This window comes from Netta rufina (assembly GCF_964035555.1).
Source record: "Netta rufina genome assembly, chromosome: 3".
NCBI lineage: Eukaryota > Metazoa > Chordata > Aves > Anseriformes > Anatidae > Netta > Netta rufina.
The window spans coordinates 82,345,082-82,363,496 of NC_140125.1; the positions used below are offsets into that span (position 1 = coordinate 82,345,082).

General features: G+C 37.3%; 1 protein-coding gene across 2 annotated transcripts in view; it reads left to right on the forward strand.

The window, feature by feature from the left end:
- The window catches only part of LAMA2 (laminin subunit alpha 2), a 388,723-nt gene that overhangs the window by 199,208 nt on the left and 171,100 nt on the right, over positions 1-18,415 (forward strand). For both annotated transcript variants that reach the window (XM_084284185.1, XM_084284186.1), the window contains exons 13-15: positions 8,558-8,659; positions 9,167-9,378; positions 15,888-15,999. In XM_084284185.1, the coding sequence (XP_084140311.1) occupies positions 8,558-8,659; positions 9,167-9,378; positions 15,888-15,999 (426 nt within the window). The remainder of the gene's footprint in view (positions 1-8,557; positions 8,660-9,166; positions 9,379-15,887; positions 16,000-18,415) is intronic.

The window sequence follows — 18,415 nt, forward strand, 5'->3', positions numbered from 1 at the left end:
GGCATATTTTTGCCGAATTGGGAGACTTCCAAAGACTGAGTATTGCCACCACGGTAATAGCACGGGCAGTAAACATGCAAGAATTATAGTTACCACATCACTACGAGAAGGATATATACCTTACTGTATATTTTTGAATCCTCAATCTAGTTATAGAAGCTTGGGGAATAGTGATTGGAAAGTATCAATCATTGAAGGACGTTTAGAATTTGGTCATTTGTGAAGCAAAGGAGGAAGAAAGTAAGCAACTGTACTAAGGTTATATACCGTGATTGCTATGGTTAAGTAACCATAGCAAAATAACCATATATTCCAGATTTTGTGATGGCACTGTCACCTGACTTAGGGAAGCTCACAAGAGCTCACAGCATTCCTGCCCTGATGGCTGTTTTAAATCCAAATCCAGTTCTCTGCTCTGACTTTTTCATTTATTTATTTTATTTTATTTTATTTTATTTTATTTTATTTTATTTTATTTTATTTTATTTTATTTTTAAGTCTCACTCCCTGTACCCATGAACTCATGCAGAGCAAAGAGTAGCATACTGGCAAAAGGGATTTTGGACTTCAGGAATAGTTGGCCAGGCTGTTCTGTTTCCCTTCTCCAGGGACAGGAAATGACAGCTGGGAATGATGGTAGAGATTTGAGAATTCATAGGGTAAATGCCTACATTCATTAGTACATTTCAGGAAACAGTATATAATCTGATAGTACAATTTTTTAAACCAGTCCATCATTTGTGGTTCCATCATTTTTTTCAGTACTAATTTCAGAAAGAGCAACTATTCAGCATAAGTAGAAGTGGCACCTTAGGGCTCACAGGAGAGCTGCCATCCAGCAGTCTTCCTTATTCTTTCTTAGGAACTGTGATTTATTTGATTTTTCCTTTCAGAATTGCATGATATCACTGAATGTTTTGATATTCTGTATTAAACAAAATGAATTGTTTAATGTTATTTAGATGTCTATTTTTTCTTTTATTCTAAATAATACAGTCTAGTTCATCTAAGGAGTAAGGGACCCAGAGTTATTACATGGTAATGCTACTAATCTCAGTAAAAGTGAGACTGGGCTGAGTTTATAGGTACAACTTAGAAAAAACACAAGTAAGAGGCTTCTTATTGAATTCCTTAATATTTTCCTCTGAAACTATTATTATTATTACTATTATTAGTATTACTATTATTACTATCATTATAGCTGATACATTGAATTAAATAATTGTGTGTGATTTTAATTGAGCTACTTTGCATGTGGCAAACTATTCCAACTATGAAGGGCCTGGAAATATGCATGAGATTGTTATTCTCAGGATGGCAAGAGTCATCAACCACTTTACAAAAAATGTGCAATGCTCATTCTAGAGCAAGAAGCAAAGTGCAAGAGGACCAAAAAATCAAAAAGCTTTAGATTTTCTGATTATACTTGATATATTAGTATTCTAGCAAAAACAAGGGATACTTGCAAGGGATGATTGAGGAGATACTTATTGTAATGTACTGCATTTTCCTTTTGATGTTCTTTATCTGTGTATGTTTCAGTAGTTTTTGAATGTGAATGCATGGTATTTTTCTGATAGAGTACAGGGACTTGATCAGACATGGTATATAGAAAGAATTTGCTATAGCTGATACTGGTATGTTCTAGAAAGGATTAGAACTGCTCAAGTATTGATATAAAATATACTGAAGGGACTTGGTCAAAGTACATATGAAATACGTTTGGCAGAGTTTGGTTTCTACCTGTCTGTCATCAGTCGTACTTCCTCTGTGGATAGATGTTATTTGACTCTTAATCAGCAAACATTCAATTAGGTGAAAAAACAAAATGAAACACATATTTGATGATCCTTCTATTTTCATTGCTGGGAAACTTTAAAATAGAATCATAGAATCATTACGGTTAGAAAAGACCTTAAAGATCATCTAGTCCAAACATTACCCTACCACCAATATCACCCACTAAACCTTGTCCCTAAGAACCACGTCCAACCTTTCCTTAAACACCCCCAGGGACGGTGACTCCACCACTTCCCTGGGCAACCCATTCCAATGCCTGACTAATACTCAGATTTACTGTGAATGGTAGAACTTCCTCTAGACCCCCTGCTCCTGCGTGGGCTCCTCTTCACGGACTGCAGCTCCGGCCCGGGGCCTGGTCCTGCAGGGGCTCTCCATGGGCCGCAGCCTCCTCCAGGCCACATCCACCTGCTCCACCAGGGGCTCCTCCACGGGCTGCAGTGTGGAGATCTGCTCCATGTGGGACCCATGGGCTTCAGGGGGACAGCCTGCTCCACCAGGGGTCTCTCCACAAGCCGCAGAGGAACTGCTGCTCCATCACCTGGAGGATCTCCTGCCCTCCTTTTGCACTGACCTTCAGTGCAAAACAGTCTTCAAGGCTGTTTCTCACTCCTTGCTCTCATAGCTGCTGTTGTGAAGCAGTTTTTTTTCCTTTCTTAAATCTGCTTTCACAGAGGCCCAACCAATGTTGCTCACTGGCTCGGCTCTGGCCAGCAGCAGGTCCCTTTGGAGCCTGCTGAAACTGGCCCTTATGGGGCAGCTTCTGGATTCTTCTCACAGAGGTCACACCTGCAGCCCTCTGCTACCAAAACCTTGACATGTAAACCCACTACACGCTCCTAGCTTCAAGAAGACCATAAAGACCTGGGGAACTATAGGCCAATTAGCCTTACCTCAATCCCTGGAAAGGTGAGGCAGCAGCTAATTCTGGAAACCATTTCCATACACATGAAGGAAAAGGAAATCATCAGGAGTAGTCAGAAATAATTCACCAAGGGAAAGTCATGCCTGACCAACTTGATAAGTTTCTATAATAAAATTACCAATCTGATGGATAGGGGGGAGCAGTGAATATTGTCTTCCTGGACTTTGGTAAGGCTTTTGTCATTGTCCCCTGTAGGATCTTCACAGAGAAGCTGCTGAGATATGAGATAGATGACCAGACCATGAGGTGGATCCAAAACTGGCTGAACGGCTGGACCCAGAGGGTACTGATCAGTAAAGAAAGATCAGTTACTTGGAGGCCTGTAACAAGCGAAGTTACCCCTGGGGTTAGTCTTGTTTAACTTAATTAACAAGGTGGATGATGGGATAGAGTGCACCCTCAATAAATATATGGATGACATGAAACTGGGGGGAGTGGCTGGATCAACAGAGGGCCAGGCAGACAACCAGAGGGACCTTGAGAGGCTGGAGAGGTGGGCTGACAAAAGCCTCATGAAATTCAACAAGGAAGATGTGCAAAGTCCTGAACCTGGGGAAGAACAGCCTCAGTCACCAGTACATGCAGGGAGCCACCCAGCTGGAAAGCAGCTCTGCAGAGAAGGACTTAGGAGTCCTGGTGGACTGCAAGTTGAATCAGCAATGTGTCCTTGCTGCTAAGAAAGCTAATGGCATTCTTGGCTGCATTATGCAGAGTATCACCAGCAGGGCAAGGGACGTGATCTTTCACCCTTAACTTGGCATTGGTGAAAACAAACCTAGAGTACTGTGTCCAGTTCTGGGTCCCTCATTGCAGGAGAGATCTAGGCATACTGGAAAAAGGCCAATGGAAGGCTACCAAGATGATTAAGAGACTGAAGCACCTATCCTATGAGAGGGGGCTGAGAGAGCTGGGCCTGTTCATCCTGGAGAAGAGGCTTAGGGAGGATCTAACCAATGTGTGTAGATACCTGAAGGGATGATGCAATGAAGACAGAGCCATGCTCTTTTCAGTGGTACCCAGTGCCAGGACAAGAGGCAATGGGCACAAACTGGATGGAACAGAGGAGGTACTGTCTAAACATCAGGAAGCACTTCTTTACTGTGTGGGTAATGTGCACAGGCAAAGGTTGCCCTGAGAAGCTGTGAAGTCTGTTCCTTGGAGATCTTCAAAAGCTGCCTGGCTGTGGTCCTGGGCACCCTGCTCTGGGTGGCCCTGACTGAGCAAGAGTGTTGGACCCAGTGACCTCCAGAGGTCCCTTCCAACCTTAACCATCCTGTGATTCTTTGACAAACAAATGAAATAGAAAAAAAAATAAATAAATAAAAGAGGCTGTATCATAACATTTTTGATAGGATTCCAGAAGAGAATAATTTGAAAATCTTCTTATTATAGAGTGTGGCTTATCAGTTATCATTAGTCTGTTTCAAGAAATTGGATGTGGCAGTGAATGGCTTGAAATGCTTGGTTTCCCCTTTGAATGGTTCAGTGTGGTAGAAAAACACTTATGGAAAGCCACTGAACCAAGCAATATAGCAGTCAGGCTACTTTATGTAAGCTTATTCCTTCCTTGTTCCATTAATTTCTCCAAGGCAGTATTCTGAATAAATGAATTTAACTAGAATGTAGCATCAATTTATACAATTTATATAGAAGAATTTTTAGTATACTTAAGCAATGAAACTGTATGATTTTGGACTAGCTGTCATATTTCATGCAGTAGGTATTGCAGTAACTCCCCAGAGAGAACTGGGGGAAAGAGCCCATTCTTTCAGTGGAAAAAATCACCATAAAAAAAAAAAAAAAATTGTTTGTTTGTTTGTTTGTTTGTTTTTCAAGCTAGCCAGAACTGTACTGTCATTCAAATGGAACATGATTATTCTGCTCCCTTTTTATCTGAAATATTACTAAAGGCTCACAATATTTCTGATGGCTCAGAAGAGCCTTTATATCCTATCTAAATTCAAGTCTGTCTAAGAGGAGAGAGTCTACTTAATCTCTAATTGGATCTTGAGTAGAACTAAAACATGCAATTTTTACTGAGAGCTATTACTAAATGGATAAAAGTTTTATGTTTTCTTGGTGATGATACCGTTGGAGTTCCTTTCTAGTCACTGCCTTCCCTCACTCTACAACCAGCATGAAAACCAGATCAACAAAACCCAATTAAAAATCATAAATTTACAGCCAAGACTTATTCCTAAAGAAGATGATAATCCAGATGAGAGATGGATTAACAATGGAATATTCCCTTAAACATAAGTGAATTAAGTTAGGAAAAGCAGCCTTTTGACCATTCCCTGCTGCAGTTAGTGGGCTGCTTAGAAGAACACGTATACACTTAGAGCCATCTGTTAAGATGGTAAATTGTTAGTTCACCACCTTGTCAAATCATATCACAACTACCCAGGTGCCAATCAATTTTGGACTAAATTGGCTACAAAAAATAAACTGGGAACAATCTTATTTCCTTCATGTTTGATGTTTGGGTGGCAAATATCTCTATATTTGCTGAAATCTGTATCATAAAATAAATGTGTGCCTAGAGAGTTTCTGAAGATGAAAGAGTCCAAAGAGTCCTTCAACATTTTATTGCTGCTGTATAGCATGGAAATCCAAGAAGGCTAGCAGAGAATGTTAAACTGCATATAATGTGATTTCATTACCTTCAGGCACTGCATCTAGTGGTAGATATTGCCACCAGGAATATCGTAGAGCCACAGAAAACCTGAGCATCTGTGTAGTTTCTCGTAACGAGGACAGCAAGCAGAAGAACATTCATTGGTACATCAGAAAACATTTTTTTTGTCTGTTTTGAGTAGATTTTCTAGAATAAAAAAGTATCACTTCTTAGAACCATGATTTACTATCAGCAGCTTGCCATGAGACTCTTTGGTTTTGTATTCAGTAGTATGTGCTTTAGCATTCTCCATCTGAAATGTTCTGCCCGATTTTGTGATATTTTTTTTTTCTTTTTATGGTAACACTTCTTCACTTGGTATAGTCCTAATGTATACCTAGACAATAATGTAATAGTAAGCAGAGTTTGTGTTTCCAAAAGCATGTCACCTTTCTATAGCTGTATTACAACTATAAAAATATAATGGTCTAATAAAAATATTAACTCTTTATGCAATGCTTGTCTCTCTGATAGGAAGTGTCAATGACTATATTTCTCATGGGAACATTAACAGCAAAAGATTGTCCAACTTCTTGATATTTGTTAGTGTCTTTTATTTCATTCATTTCTAAAGTCTTGTGTTGTGTGAATACTGGTCTAAATCTAGTTTAATGCAGTAATTTACTTTTGGTTTTGAAGGCTTCACATTCCCTTGGATTAGGCCAGAGATCAAAGTCTCTCTGAGCTAAATACAAATTTAACTACTAAGCATATGAGGAAGGTACATGCATGTTATTTCAATAATACCCTTACTGTGTAATAATGTATTCATCTCTGAAATGTATTTTATGTCTTTACATTATTTTTTAACTATAAATATGAACAGAGATGATTTTAAAGTCCTCCATTGGTGTTTCACTGGATGTAAAAAGTTTCTGATGTTTTGAATGTAACATTCATGGTCTGATTGCCTCAATGGTGTCCTAGAATGCATCTCCTCTAGTGTCAGTGGCAAGTTCTGCAGACTGTTTGAAGATGGAATTTTAATAGTTTCCTACTTAAAAACTAGATATAATTCCAGAGGAGTACCTATTTGTGGGGAAGTGCAGCTGTGTCTCTTCCTGTCAGGAATCTGAGGCAAATGCTATCTGATAGACATCCTTAAATTTTTACTAGGGATTAGCATAAAGTATTTAGAGGAGAAAAAATATATATATTCTCAAAACAACAGGCTCTGCAGACTAGCAGTGATGATTCTTTCAGTCTCTTTGAGATATACAACAAGTAGGGATTTTAAGAGGTTGTGTTCTTTTAGATATCTAATTCCATACTTATATTGTGGAATACATGTATTTTTTCCTTCTTCGCTTTCTGAGGGAAACCCATTTTTTATTTCAGTCCTTGCTTTCTCTATTTGTTTTCTAGCAGTTTTTGCTCAATGTTTATATTGTTGACTGTTTTCCGTCTGCATTTATTATACACCACAGTCTCCTCTCCTCTCCCCACCCCTCCCTTTTCCTCTCCTCGACTTAGCAAATCCCTGAGTTGTATTTTTCATTAACTAAGGTGAGGGTTATATAGTTGGGAAAAAGTAGATCTGTCCTGGTATGTATTCTTGTAGGTTTCCTGAAACCAGACTATGTTTCTTTTCCCTTTCTTTTTCACTTTCTTGAATTCTTGTAGTTAGTCTGAAATTGAACAGAAGTGATAAAATTCTGCAAAAACGTATTCTTTTGAAATGTTTGTCTAACATTGAAAGCAATTCCAAATACTTCTTGCAGTATTTTAAATAATTTTTCTACCATCCTCTTAGAGCTATAAACCAGTTTTTATGCCTTGACCACAGGCAAACCAAAAAATGCTGTAAAAGTTGTGTCTAAGGAGTGTCATTCTGAAGGCAGAATGTAGCTGCTTAGTCCTAACGGGTTTGGATATTATGCAAATAAACATCCCAGCTTTGGATTATGAATTAGAGTGATTTTTCTGATTTTAAGCTGGTTTTACAGCCTCGGATGCAGTTCATGGATTTCTCTGCCTTTATGTAAAATTCAAAATTAGTTGATTTCAATTCCTTAAATAGTGGGACTTTTTTTTTTTTTTTTTCTCCTTAAGTTAGGAATATCACAGTATAACACATTACCAAGTTGATGACTTTCACTGCTTTCTGTTACTGTGTGCCAGCCATCTAGTATGATGAACAAGAGACAGCACAGTATGTCCTTGGGAATAATCAGATTATTCTCTTCACAGAAGCCTTGTGAGTTTGCTTTGTGGTCAGCACTATGCCCTGGAAGGGCAGAAGGATCCCTGTGATTTTAATAGTCTCTGAGAGGAGGCTGACATTGCACTGAAGTATGAGACAGATGCTTTAAAAAGCAAAACATAGTTCTTGCAACCTCTGATTTACTTACACTGTTTCCAAACAATAAACAAAAAAGCCTGGTTTTGTACTGAACACTGTCATTCCAGTCTGCAGTTTTTTGATTTGCATCCTAAAACTGATTTACATTTTTCAATTTTTTGTGGCAAAGCTATAGTGTCAATGCCCTGGCTTTGTGTGCTAAAGGAGCATAGGAAAAAACACATTGGTATGACTTGAAATACTCTGGTTAATGGCCTCTTGCTCTGAAAGCTGAATCAAACTGAAAGGAAGGACTGGAACATTATATTTAAGTAAATTTATCTGACTCCATGAGGGAAAATTCTTACTTTCTTTTAGGTTGCAGTTCATTCTAAGAAAAACATCACCCGTCTCTTTCCTTTTTTTGGTAGTTTACCCCATCAAAAATATTGAAGTTATTGAATCTTTTAAAGGTTGCTCAAGTTGCTGATGTAGCACCTCAGCCTAAATGAGAACCATATAGCTGAAGTGCACTGAAAAACTAATGTCAGTATCAAGTGGAAATTTACATAGATTTCAGGGCTCTTTCTGATTACTTTGTTAGTCTGTGTGTCTAGGGAATTTGGAGCCTTCAGTAGGCACAGAAGAAAATTGACTGAGCATGATTTCTAGACACTTGAACAAGAAGGGAACAAGAAGGGTCCATAGGACTGTAATCCCCAGGTATCTGCATATAGTTTTGCAACACTAAATGTCTATTTTCTGGAAATGCTGTCACCGGAGGAAATTTCCCCTGAATGGCTAAGACCTTTTAAAATTTACTTAATTGCATTTTTCCTGTTTTTTTTTTTTTTTTTTTTTTTTTTCTCCACAGGTGACAGCTGCTGGAGGACTTCTGAAATTTACAGTCTCCTATGACTTCACAAAACAAGAAGACAGAGCTCAATTGATGGTCCAATCTGATGTCATCATAGAGGTAAAGTGATTATATTTTCAGCCACCAAAAAAAAAAAAAAAAATTTTTTTTTAAAGTAAGAAAATTGCCTGCTTCTTCAGATGTTCAATGTGAAGCCTGGTTGAGAACACAAAACTGTAGGGTGCATGTATCTTCAGCTAATTTTTAGTATCAGAAAGTCATCATGGTTCAGAGAACTAAAATCTCCTGCATCTAAAGGACCATCCAACAATATTGCAATAGCTTATAAAACAGTATTCTTTGTGGTTGGCTGAGTTAATCCTTTCCTATTCTTTCGGCACACCTGTTCTGTGCTGCTCAGGATTGTATGCATTTGCATTGACTTTCTACTTTATCAGGCAAGCCCATTTCAGTTTATGAAAGATTAATATTATTGCCGATATTTATTATTCTTTTAAAATATATTATTTCATAAATCCTGTACCCCAACTGGCTGCAGTAATAAGAGATTTTTTTCTAACATTTTTTTTTTGTATGTAAATCATACTCTCTTATGGCTCTGTCTAGGGACGTGACTTGAAAATCAGCACTCCAAAAGAGGGGATTCACCTGCAGCCTTCTGAAGTGCACACTGAAGAAATTGTGCTGAAACCAGAATCCTTCCTTGTGCATGGCACTGATGTGCCAGTCAGCAGGAGGGAGTTCATGACTATCCTTGCAAACATAAAGAGGATCCTCATAAGAGCCACATACAGCTATGGGATGAATGCCATCTACAGGTAAATGTGGGAAACGTGTCAATTTGTTACAGGCAACTTCTCAAAATACTAGTTTCCTCTCTTCAGAAAACCAAGTTGATGTAATTTAAACAGCCTTTCATTTATTATCATGAAATTAATAACATGTTCAATAACATGTTATTTACATGTTCAAGTAGATAGTATTTTTTTTTCATTTTGGATAGGGAGGAGGCGAGGAGGCAACAGGAAGAGTAAGCCTTGCAAGAGAATGAAATCAGATGGACTGTTAAAACATGAATGACAGACAGTTCCATAAATACGATGATTTTGTGAAAACTATAATTCCCATATATATGGTAAATTATGTAATGCAGTTATGACATGTTCAGTTAAGAAATGATATATTGCTTATGTTTTGTTTTCCCTATTTAATGAACATACAGTGTCACATTAACGGTGAACCAGAGAATATTCCAAGTCTCTAAACTGATAAAACAGCTAGAGGGGAGTTTTTTCCTTTTTAACGAGTACTGCACACAGAACTGGCTAATCCCAGAGTCTTTCCTTTGGTTTATGTCAGATTGCTGCTTGGACTGCTTAGCGCCGTTTCATATGAACTCTTCTGAGCCTTTTGATAAAATGAAAGATGTTATATGAGATGACACAGTTCTATCTTAGTGGCTGCAGCATGGTTATAAAGCTCATATTACATTTAAAATTCTCACAAGTGCACAAGCAATTTCTCCAGGTAGACTAAAAGACGGCCTCCGTCATGATACTGTGTAATTTCACTCTTGTCTATACATTAATAGCTAAGTGGTATAAATAATGGTTGAATGGTTGTGGGCGTTTTTTTTTGTTGTTTGTGGTGGTGGTAGTGGGTTTTAATTAATTTATTAATTTATTAATTTATTTATTTATTATGTGCAACAAAATTGATTACGTAATGGCTTTCTACTCACAAGTCATGAAACCTGAAATGTTCTCTAATATAGACATCACTTGATTCAGTGGTGTGATCCAGTTTGGAATGGAGGGAGCTCATAGTACTTTAGTGATTATTTGTTGAAAGTATACATACCATTTTTGCTACTGTGAAATTTCTTAAGCAATCCAACAATCATTTGTATACTTAGGTAATTAAAATACATCCTAAATTGAAAGACAGTTTTCTTAACAGCACACAGTTTTCTGATTTGAACTTTGTCAGTATATATTTTTTTCACTGCAAAAAGAATACGTTTCTTTGAATCTCTTTCTCTTTCTGTGGTTTATTGTTGTGCATTACATCTCTATAAATAAATTTGTGAATCATGGGTATCTTGAATTTGAGCCAAACTGATTCCTAATTTGCTCATTTGGTCATCAGCCCAAACTCTTGCAATCCCTTGTATCCGTATCACAGAACTTTCCCACTCTGGTGTTCACAGACAGTCAAACGGGTTCATACTCAGCCTTTGGAATGTGTTATATGTAACCTTCCAAAAGCATGTCTTGGAAATATTCTTCATACGATGAGCTCCAGGACTTACATATAATTTATGTTTTGCAGATTAGTGGCCACCATCTTCTAGATGTAGTGACATTACAGTTAGGAGTGCTGGTCTCTTAAAGACAATGATTTAAAAAGGGGCTGGAGAAAGTACTGAAGTAATTTTGAGGAGTACCTTGCTGATTATAGGTGGTTTTACATTATTGATAATCTCTAGCAGTCCCCAGTCCAATGTTTTTGTTTGTTTGTTTGTTTGTTTGTTTATCAGAGAAGAATGCAATGGTAACTGTATTACATTGATTACCATTAGCATAACCAGAAGATTCTGAAAACAGTGTGCTCTCAAGTGAAAAGATTTTTTTATTGATTGCTGTCAGGGTGTGCTCATTGCAGTGAAGTGGGACAAAAGATAGGGCATGAAATTCTAGTCACAATGAAATGAATTGGATTTTTCATCTTTGATTTCACTGAAGGAATCCAGTCAGGGTGGGATTTATTGGGTGGAGTTAAACCTTCGCATAACAGTGCATGCTCTAAGTCACATAATATAGCAGTAACATCACCCACTGTCATCCAGCCCAATTTATGATTTGTTTTTGTAGGCATATTGCTGATCTTCAGGGTATGTCCCCGCACTGATTTCTTTATTGTTCGTTTGATTTTAACTCATACTAAAACATACTACGCAAAAAGATGTGCTGATAACTCTAAGACCATGAAAAACAACTGTTTTCTCACTACTGTCCCCTTACTACTGCAGGGTTTGGGATTACTGTCCAGACTCTATGAAGAGAAAATTTTGTGATATTTTAGGCTCATTAATGACTACTGTTGACGGGCTTCAAAGGAGGTCATTTTTGCCAAAGAAATAAGATAGAACTAAACTTCAGTAGATAAGATGATATGAACAGTTTCCTCCTCCCCCTCCACCCCCATTTAAAAAAAAAAAAAAAAAAAAAAACACAAACAAACTGGTATGTCTGGTGGACAGCTGGATATTCCTCTGGGAGAATAAAGAGGGTCCGGCAGAGAGACAGAAATATTACAGTGTTATTATAGCTTCAGGGATGACAATTTCCTCCTCAAATCATCAGCAGAACTATGCAACGCACTAATTTGAGATTGCTTTATTTAGCAACCTGTTCATTTACATACTGAAAGTTTTCAAAGTGTATAATGAAGCATACATATATTTGTAAGGATTTCCAAGGGTGTTGTTATAATCTGTGCTTAGAATAAGTACTGCTGTTATAATTCTGTACCAGAATGGAGGCACTGTAAGACTAAGCAACTTTCTTGCAGTTCTGTAGGAAGAAACCTGAGAATTCAATGGAGTTTTCTCAAGTTAGCAAGAGCTTTAAGTTAGTTATTATTCTTTTCATCTTTGTTTAGTTTAACACACTAAAAACATTAGCTAAATAGCAGCATTTTCAAATAGTTATTAAAAAAAAAAAATTGGTGAGTTAGACTTCAACATGTTTAGAGAACGTTTTGTTGGTCATGTTGTTATCATTCTATGGCATAATTAGGCAGCTTCCTCGAATGGGTGGGCTTTCATTTAGATGATCGAGTAGGATAAAAAATGTGAACACAGAAATGTAGCAATCAATTTGAAAGTGACTACAGTTTCTGGGTTTAAATTGAGTAATCCTGCTCAAACTTGACAGATCTTCCAAACCGTTGCAATTGAGTCCATCTGTGGTAGAAACAACAGGCAAGGAAAAGACAGATCTCTTGTATTGTGTTGTTTAATGTAATATTGTTAGTTTGTGCCTCAAAGAAAGCTTAGTAGCACTGTTTCTTTAGGTTTAATATGCAAAGTGGCCAATAATCTAAATATTGTAGATGCTCTGATGGCCATTGGGAATTACGGTAGAAGTGGTCCTAAAGACAATGGGTTGTTTGCAGCTGTGTGTAGAATTGGTGCTAGATGCAAGCAGCAAGATGGAAGGAAAGGCAGAGGGTTTACCTTCATATACAGAGTTGGCTTCAAGACAAATGAGCAATGATTGGGTCAGTACTTCATGTGCCTTATGTAGCTAATGTGATTCAGATGCCTGGCATAGCAGACAGTAAACTATGCTGATACCGCCTGAAACGTCCCCTTCCCTTTTAATCTTGTTTGTTTTTAGAAGTCAACAGTTGCCTGCTGACAGTAACAGTCAGCTTAAATATTTGGTCTTGATGTCGAATCTCAAATTGTTCATGCATCTCCAGGATCTAGTGCCCCATTACTGCCAGCATTATGTATTTTAATGAATGCAGAATGGCATCGAGGAATCGAAATTGCAACATCAAAATGGGAGAAAAAAAATCACTGCAGCTTTCTTCAATGAGTAACTGTTAATGCTAAAAGCTGTTGAACACATTAAAATCCCATTTAGTGAATAGCAGAACCTAATGAAAATTGGAACAATTCAGTGAATACAAATGTGGGATAATACTGGTTGGATTGTTTCTGTGTGTAAATGCTTCTCTTTGTTCCAAGATCCGTTACTTAGTGCTGAGAGGGACTAGTAGCTGTAGTTCAAAGGATAGGTAAAACTTGGCCTTTTACTGGCTGTTTGGTTCTTCATTTACATATTTTTCTCCTTACATTATTAGTTTTGTTTTTGTTTTCTTTAAAAATCATCACTATTCATATCTAATATCCCAAAGATGTATTAACTTATTGTAAGGAAAGCTCAACAGGACAATTGAAAAATAAGCATGCAGTAATGGAGCGAAGGGGAAATACTGAAAAGTGAGAGAGATCTTACTGAAGACCTGGATAGGAACAGGCATTATTCTCTCAAAATAGTTTCAAGAACCTTTTTACAGAGGTTCTGGTATTCTAACAGATTCTGTTAGAGGTTCTGGAATCTAACAGATTAGATTCAAGTTTCTAACTGCATAATCTTCAATGGCAGTCCCTCCAAAGCCCAGTTGCATACCCAGTCATGGCAACATTTCTGTTTTTCTGAAGCTCCTGTCCTAATTTCAAAGTCTTACTTTTTTTCTCTCTCTCTTTTTTTTTTTTTTTTTTTTTTTTTTTCCCCTCATGTATTTTCATGCCTGTCTTATTGACAGTATGCATAAAACTGAGTAGGAAGATATCCTGTCTTAACCTTTTTTGCCCCCATTACAATGAAATATTTTTCTTGGATATTTTCTTAGCCAAGGTTATTCAAATAACTTTCAGCTTTTTTTGGCAGCCAAAAGATTAATGCCTTAGTATGGAGAAAAATAGTTTGTTTTACATTTTTCAAAGAAAATGGATTATTTTTTAACAAAATGCATGTCATGATAGAAACGTATTTTCTGTGGAAAGAGAATTCAGAAGCTTTTCAGGAAGCTCTAGTAATCAAACATTCCATTAAGACTGGTGAGTGAAAATGGCAAGTGACTGCCATAATGCCCTAATGTTCTTTCTTAATTATTATAAGAATTAAATCTTCAAATCCCGATTTTTTTCCTCAGATGCATAGTAGTTGAGGTAAACTACATCTGGCTTGCATGTTACAGAATCACAGAATGGATGAGGTTTGAAGGGACCTCTGGAGATACCTAGTCCAATCCCCCTGCCAAGCAAGATGGCATCCCCCTATGGGAGTCCCCCTGTCATGTAGCAAGATGGCATCCAGGCAGGTTTTGAATGTCTCCAGGGAAGGAACACAACCAGGAACTCCACAACCTCTCTGGGCAACCTGTGTCAGTGCTCTGTCACCCTCACAGTAAAGAACTGTTTCTTCTTATTCATCTGGAACTTTCTGTGCTTCAGTTTGTGCCTGTTGCCTCTTGTACTGTTGCCAGGCCCCACTGGAAAGAGTCTGGCCCCATCCTTCTGACACCCTCCCTTCAGATATTTGTACACATTGATGAGATCCCCTCTCAGCCTTCTCCTATCCAGGCTGAACAGGCCCAGCTCTCTCAGCCTCTTACGTGACAGATGCTCCTATCCCCTCATCATCTTAGTAACCCTCCACTGGACTTGCTCCAGTAGATCCATGTCCCTCTTGTACTGGGGAGCCCAGAACTAGACACAATACTCCACGTGTGGGCAGAGGCGGAGGATTGCCTCCCTCAACCTGCTGGCAACACTCTTCTGAATGCACCCCAGGATACCATTGGCCTTCTTGGCCACAAGGGCACATTTCTGGCTAATAACTCAGTCATTGCTGACTCATATTACCTGTAAGCTTATCAAAAATTTTTGTGTCTCTAATAATACTTTTTTTTTTTTTTTTAAATAAATTTCATGTTTACTTTTTGTCTAAGCAAGTGAATTCTAGCATTTATTTTTCAAATAAAGATTTTTTTATTTTTTAAAACTTTTTGGCTTGCTTTTCCCATCTTCCTTTTCCTAAAGTTATATAATGGAAGTTACTAGTTTTACGACTAATTGCTACTACTATAAATACTGGTGATATCCTTGTTAGGCTATAAAAATTTGAAGATAAATAATATTTTCTATAATTCCTTTTTGTCTTCTGATTCTTGATGGTGCGTTGAGCAGACATTTTTCCATCTGTCCCTTCTTTGTCATTGGGAAAACTAATATATATGGTAGAAGGTTTTCTTTCATGTACATAACACTTAGACCCTTATGGACAGAGCTGAAATCTTTTTTACAGAGGCCAGCTCTCCAGAATAAAAATATCTGATAACCAAAGATAAGTAATGTAATATTTTAGAAAGCTGGAGTAATGGTTTATGAATTTTGAACACATTGCTTGGTGTCAAGTTCTCTCTATATACAGTTGTAATGCAAGTTGGAACATGCGGCTTGCTGGACAGGAATAGTCTTCCTTCTCCTGATACAGTGCTGTGAGAAATTTTTATCTATTTTTATCAATGTATGTCTGACCATAGTCTCCCTCACATGATGGACAAAAATAGTAACAAGCCTACAGACGTAGTTCAGAAAGAAATAGATGACTATGAAAACCTCCTTATTTTTAAACAGAAAAAAAAAAGCAAGCAAGCTAAATAATGTCAGTATACACTGTTGCATACAGCTACACATATATTTCTGCCTAATTCTATGTGTTAACAGTTTAATTTCTGTTACATCCAGACTAGATGGTGTTAGCATTGAAGCTGCTGACCACTCTTCAGCTGGGAGAAAGATGGCATCTGCAGTGGAGTTATGTGACTGTCCCCCAGGGTATGATGGTACCTCATGTGAGGTGAGTATCATGATGCAGACTAGATCAATTGTGTTAAACTGTGATTATTATAAGCAACCAGTATCGCTGTGTTGATAGAAAGTAATAAGAGAACTGTCCATTGCTGTTATAAATTTGGTATAGCTTGTCTAGTTGCCTTTATTTCTAGGTAGTAGTTCATTACATTTGATAATATTTGGAATCTGGAGTTTTACACCTCTGTGGTTGTGAAAAGACGATATTTTGCTTAACAAAAGGAAATGTGAACAGTATTTGCATTTCAGCGGATCCAGCTGAATCAATTGGACTTCAGCCAATTGATTCTCCTAAAATTAGGAGAGTGGCGGTTATGCATCCTGTGCACAACAAAGTTGGAACAAATTACCTGAGGTAATGCGGTTGAGTTTCCTCATTTTTTTCCCCCAGGACTTTGGAGTCCTTGAGGATTATGTGTGTGTTCCCGTGAGGATTGTTTCCCTTTAGTTTGGTCCCATTACAGATAATGACATATACACATACTCAGAAAATGCACACTTTCCCACGGAGTCATTAGCTGGCACACAATATGTTCATACAAATACATGTAAGATTAACTAGCTCATATATGAATAGCTTGGGTAATCTTCAAAAGATCTGCCTTTGAGGAAATAGCTTCAAACACCAAGATGCTCTGCTTCACAAAACTACAAACGGTATGCCATTTACACAGGCACTCTAGGCATTTGCTTGTCAACTCTCTTTTTCTTTAAAATCTTCAATGCCTATATGTGATATTTAGGGCCTAGAGTGTAGTTTCATGCCAAATGCGTTTGCTTCTTGCTGGGGCTAGATAAACTAATCTAGAAAGAAGACCGGAAGCAATTAATGGATATTCGTAGCACTTCCAAAGTGGTACAGACAGGAAAAAAATAAGAGAATATTGCCTACTGTGGGTGAGAAATCAATTTGAAGTCTAATCATTGTCTGTTTAACTATTTGAGATAAAAAGCTGGACACAGTCATTGTGCTTCACACTTTTTTTTGGACTTGTCCATTTTTCACCTCAGTTAAGACTTAGGTGTGATTTGCAAGAAAACATATGTAAGGCTCTGTCTGCAGACGTTTCAATATCTATTTTTGCTGTAGAAGCTGTAGGGCATGGGTAGAATTCCTGGCCTCGTGTTGCTGAAATTCTCTGTCTGACATTGTGTTGGACTTGATGATCTTGCAGTTTAGCTTTCCAAACTAAATGGTTCTATGATTTTTTTATTTCATGCTAAGCCTTCTGTCCAATTCAAAACAGTTCCTAAAGTGTGATACATGTTTAAGGTCATATACCCAATTAGAAGGAACATATGAAGATAGCTGCAAATTCAATGTCTCTGCAGTGGTGAGTATGAACACTCTTCAGTGCCTGCCCTGACTGCTTGCTATTGCAGACCTATTGAACTAAACAAATTGTATTCCCTACCTCCCTATGTTGTGTTTCCTCCCAAGAATGAAGACCAAAAAGATGTGATAGACTTTTGCCTAAGCATACTTACTGAGTTTCAGAGTACTTTTGAACGGCTCAGAAATGTCATTTGACAAAGCTGTCTTATTTTAGGAGATCAAGACAGTTAAAATTTTTCATTTCTATGCCTTTATTCACTGAATTAATTTCTCATGAGTCTTTTGTAGCTGAGGTTCAACATATGATATATGTGGAACAGTTATGCTTGATAGATGAAAATGTGGAAATATTTTTTGTTGTGAGTAGATGGTTTGCTTTTTATAACAAGGACAAAAAAAAAATTAAAAGCGAAGTTTCAGATTTGCAGGGAAACTAGCAACTGAGAATACGCAATGATAAACTGAAGATGTGGGATTATTTAGAATACTGTATTTTTTTTCTTCTGAACACTGTTGTCCTTTTCCACCACTTTGGTTCTTCCAGTTTCAGCCTAGCACAGTTTTATTTTTATTGACTTTATGTGGGTTTTCATTTTCATCTTCTCTTCTTAAAATGTAATGTATGTTTGTTAAAATGTAATGTAATGTTGTTGCCTGTGTTATAATATTGTGGTATCTGGCATAGTTGCTGCAGCACTAAAAACAACCATTATTTTATTGATATGAAAGTTTTGGCACGATCAGTCTTCAAAAAACAACCAATACATTTAAAATAAGCTGTCTCTTGTGATATTGTTCCATTGCACAATTTTTGAACTCATTTTCTACAAGATTCTGTTCAAATAAATTTGTTATGTTTTTGCTAGTACGTCCAAGAACTGTACACATAATTACATGAGCTTAGGTAAAGCAGATAAAATTTTAAATTTCAAATACCGGTGGAAAGCATTTGTGGTATTTACTTTGTTCTACTCATGTGAATCTTCTGACCTTTATTTGTCAAAATCCTTATGTCTAATTGCTCCTCTCTACTAGATTTATTCCCTTTCTATCAACTCTTTTGCTT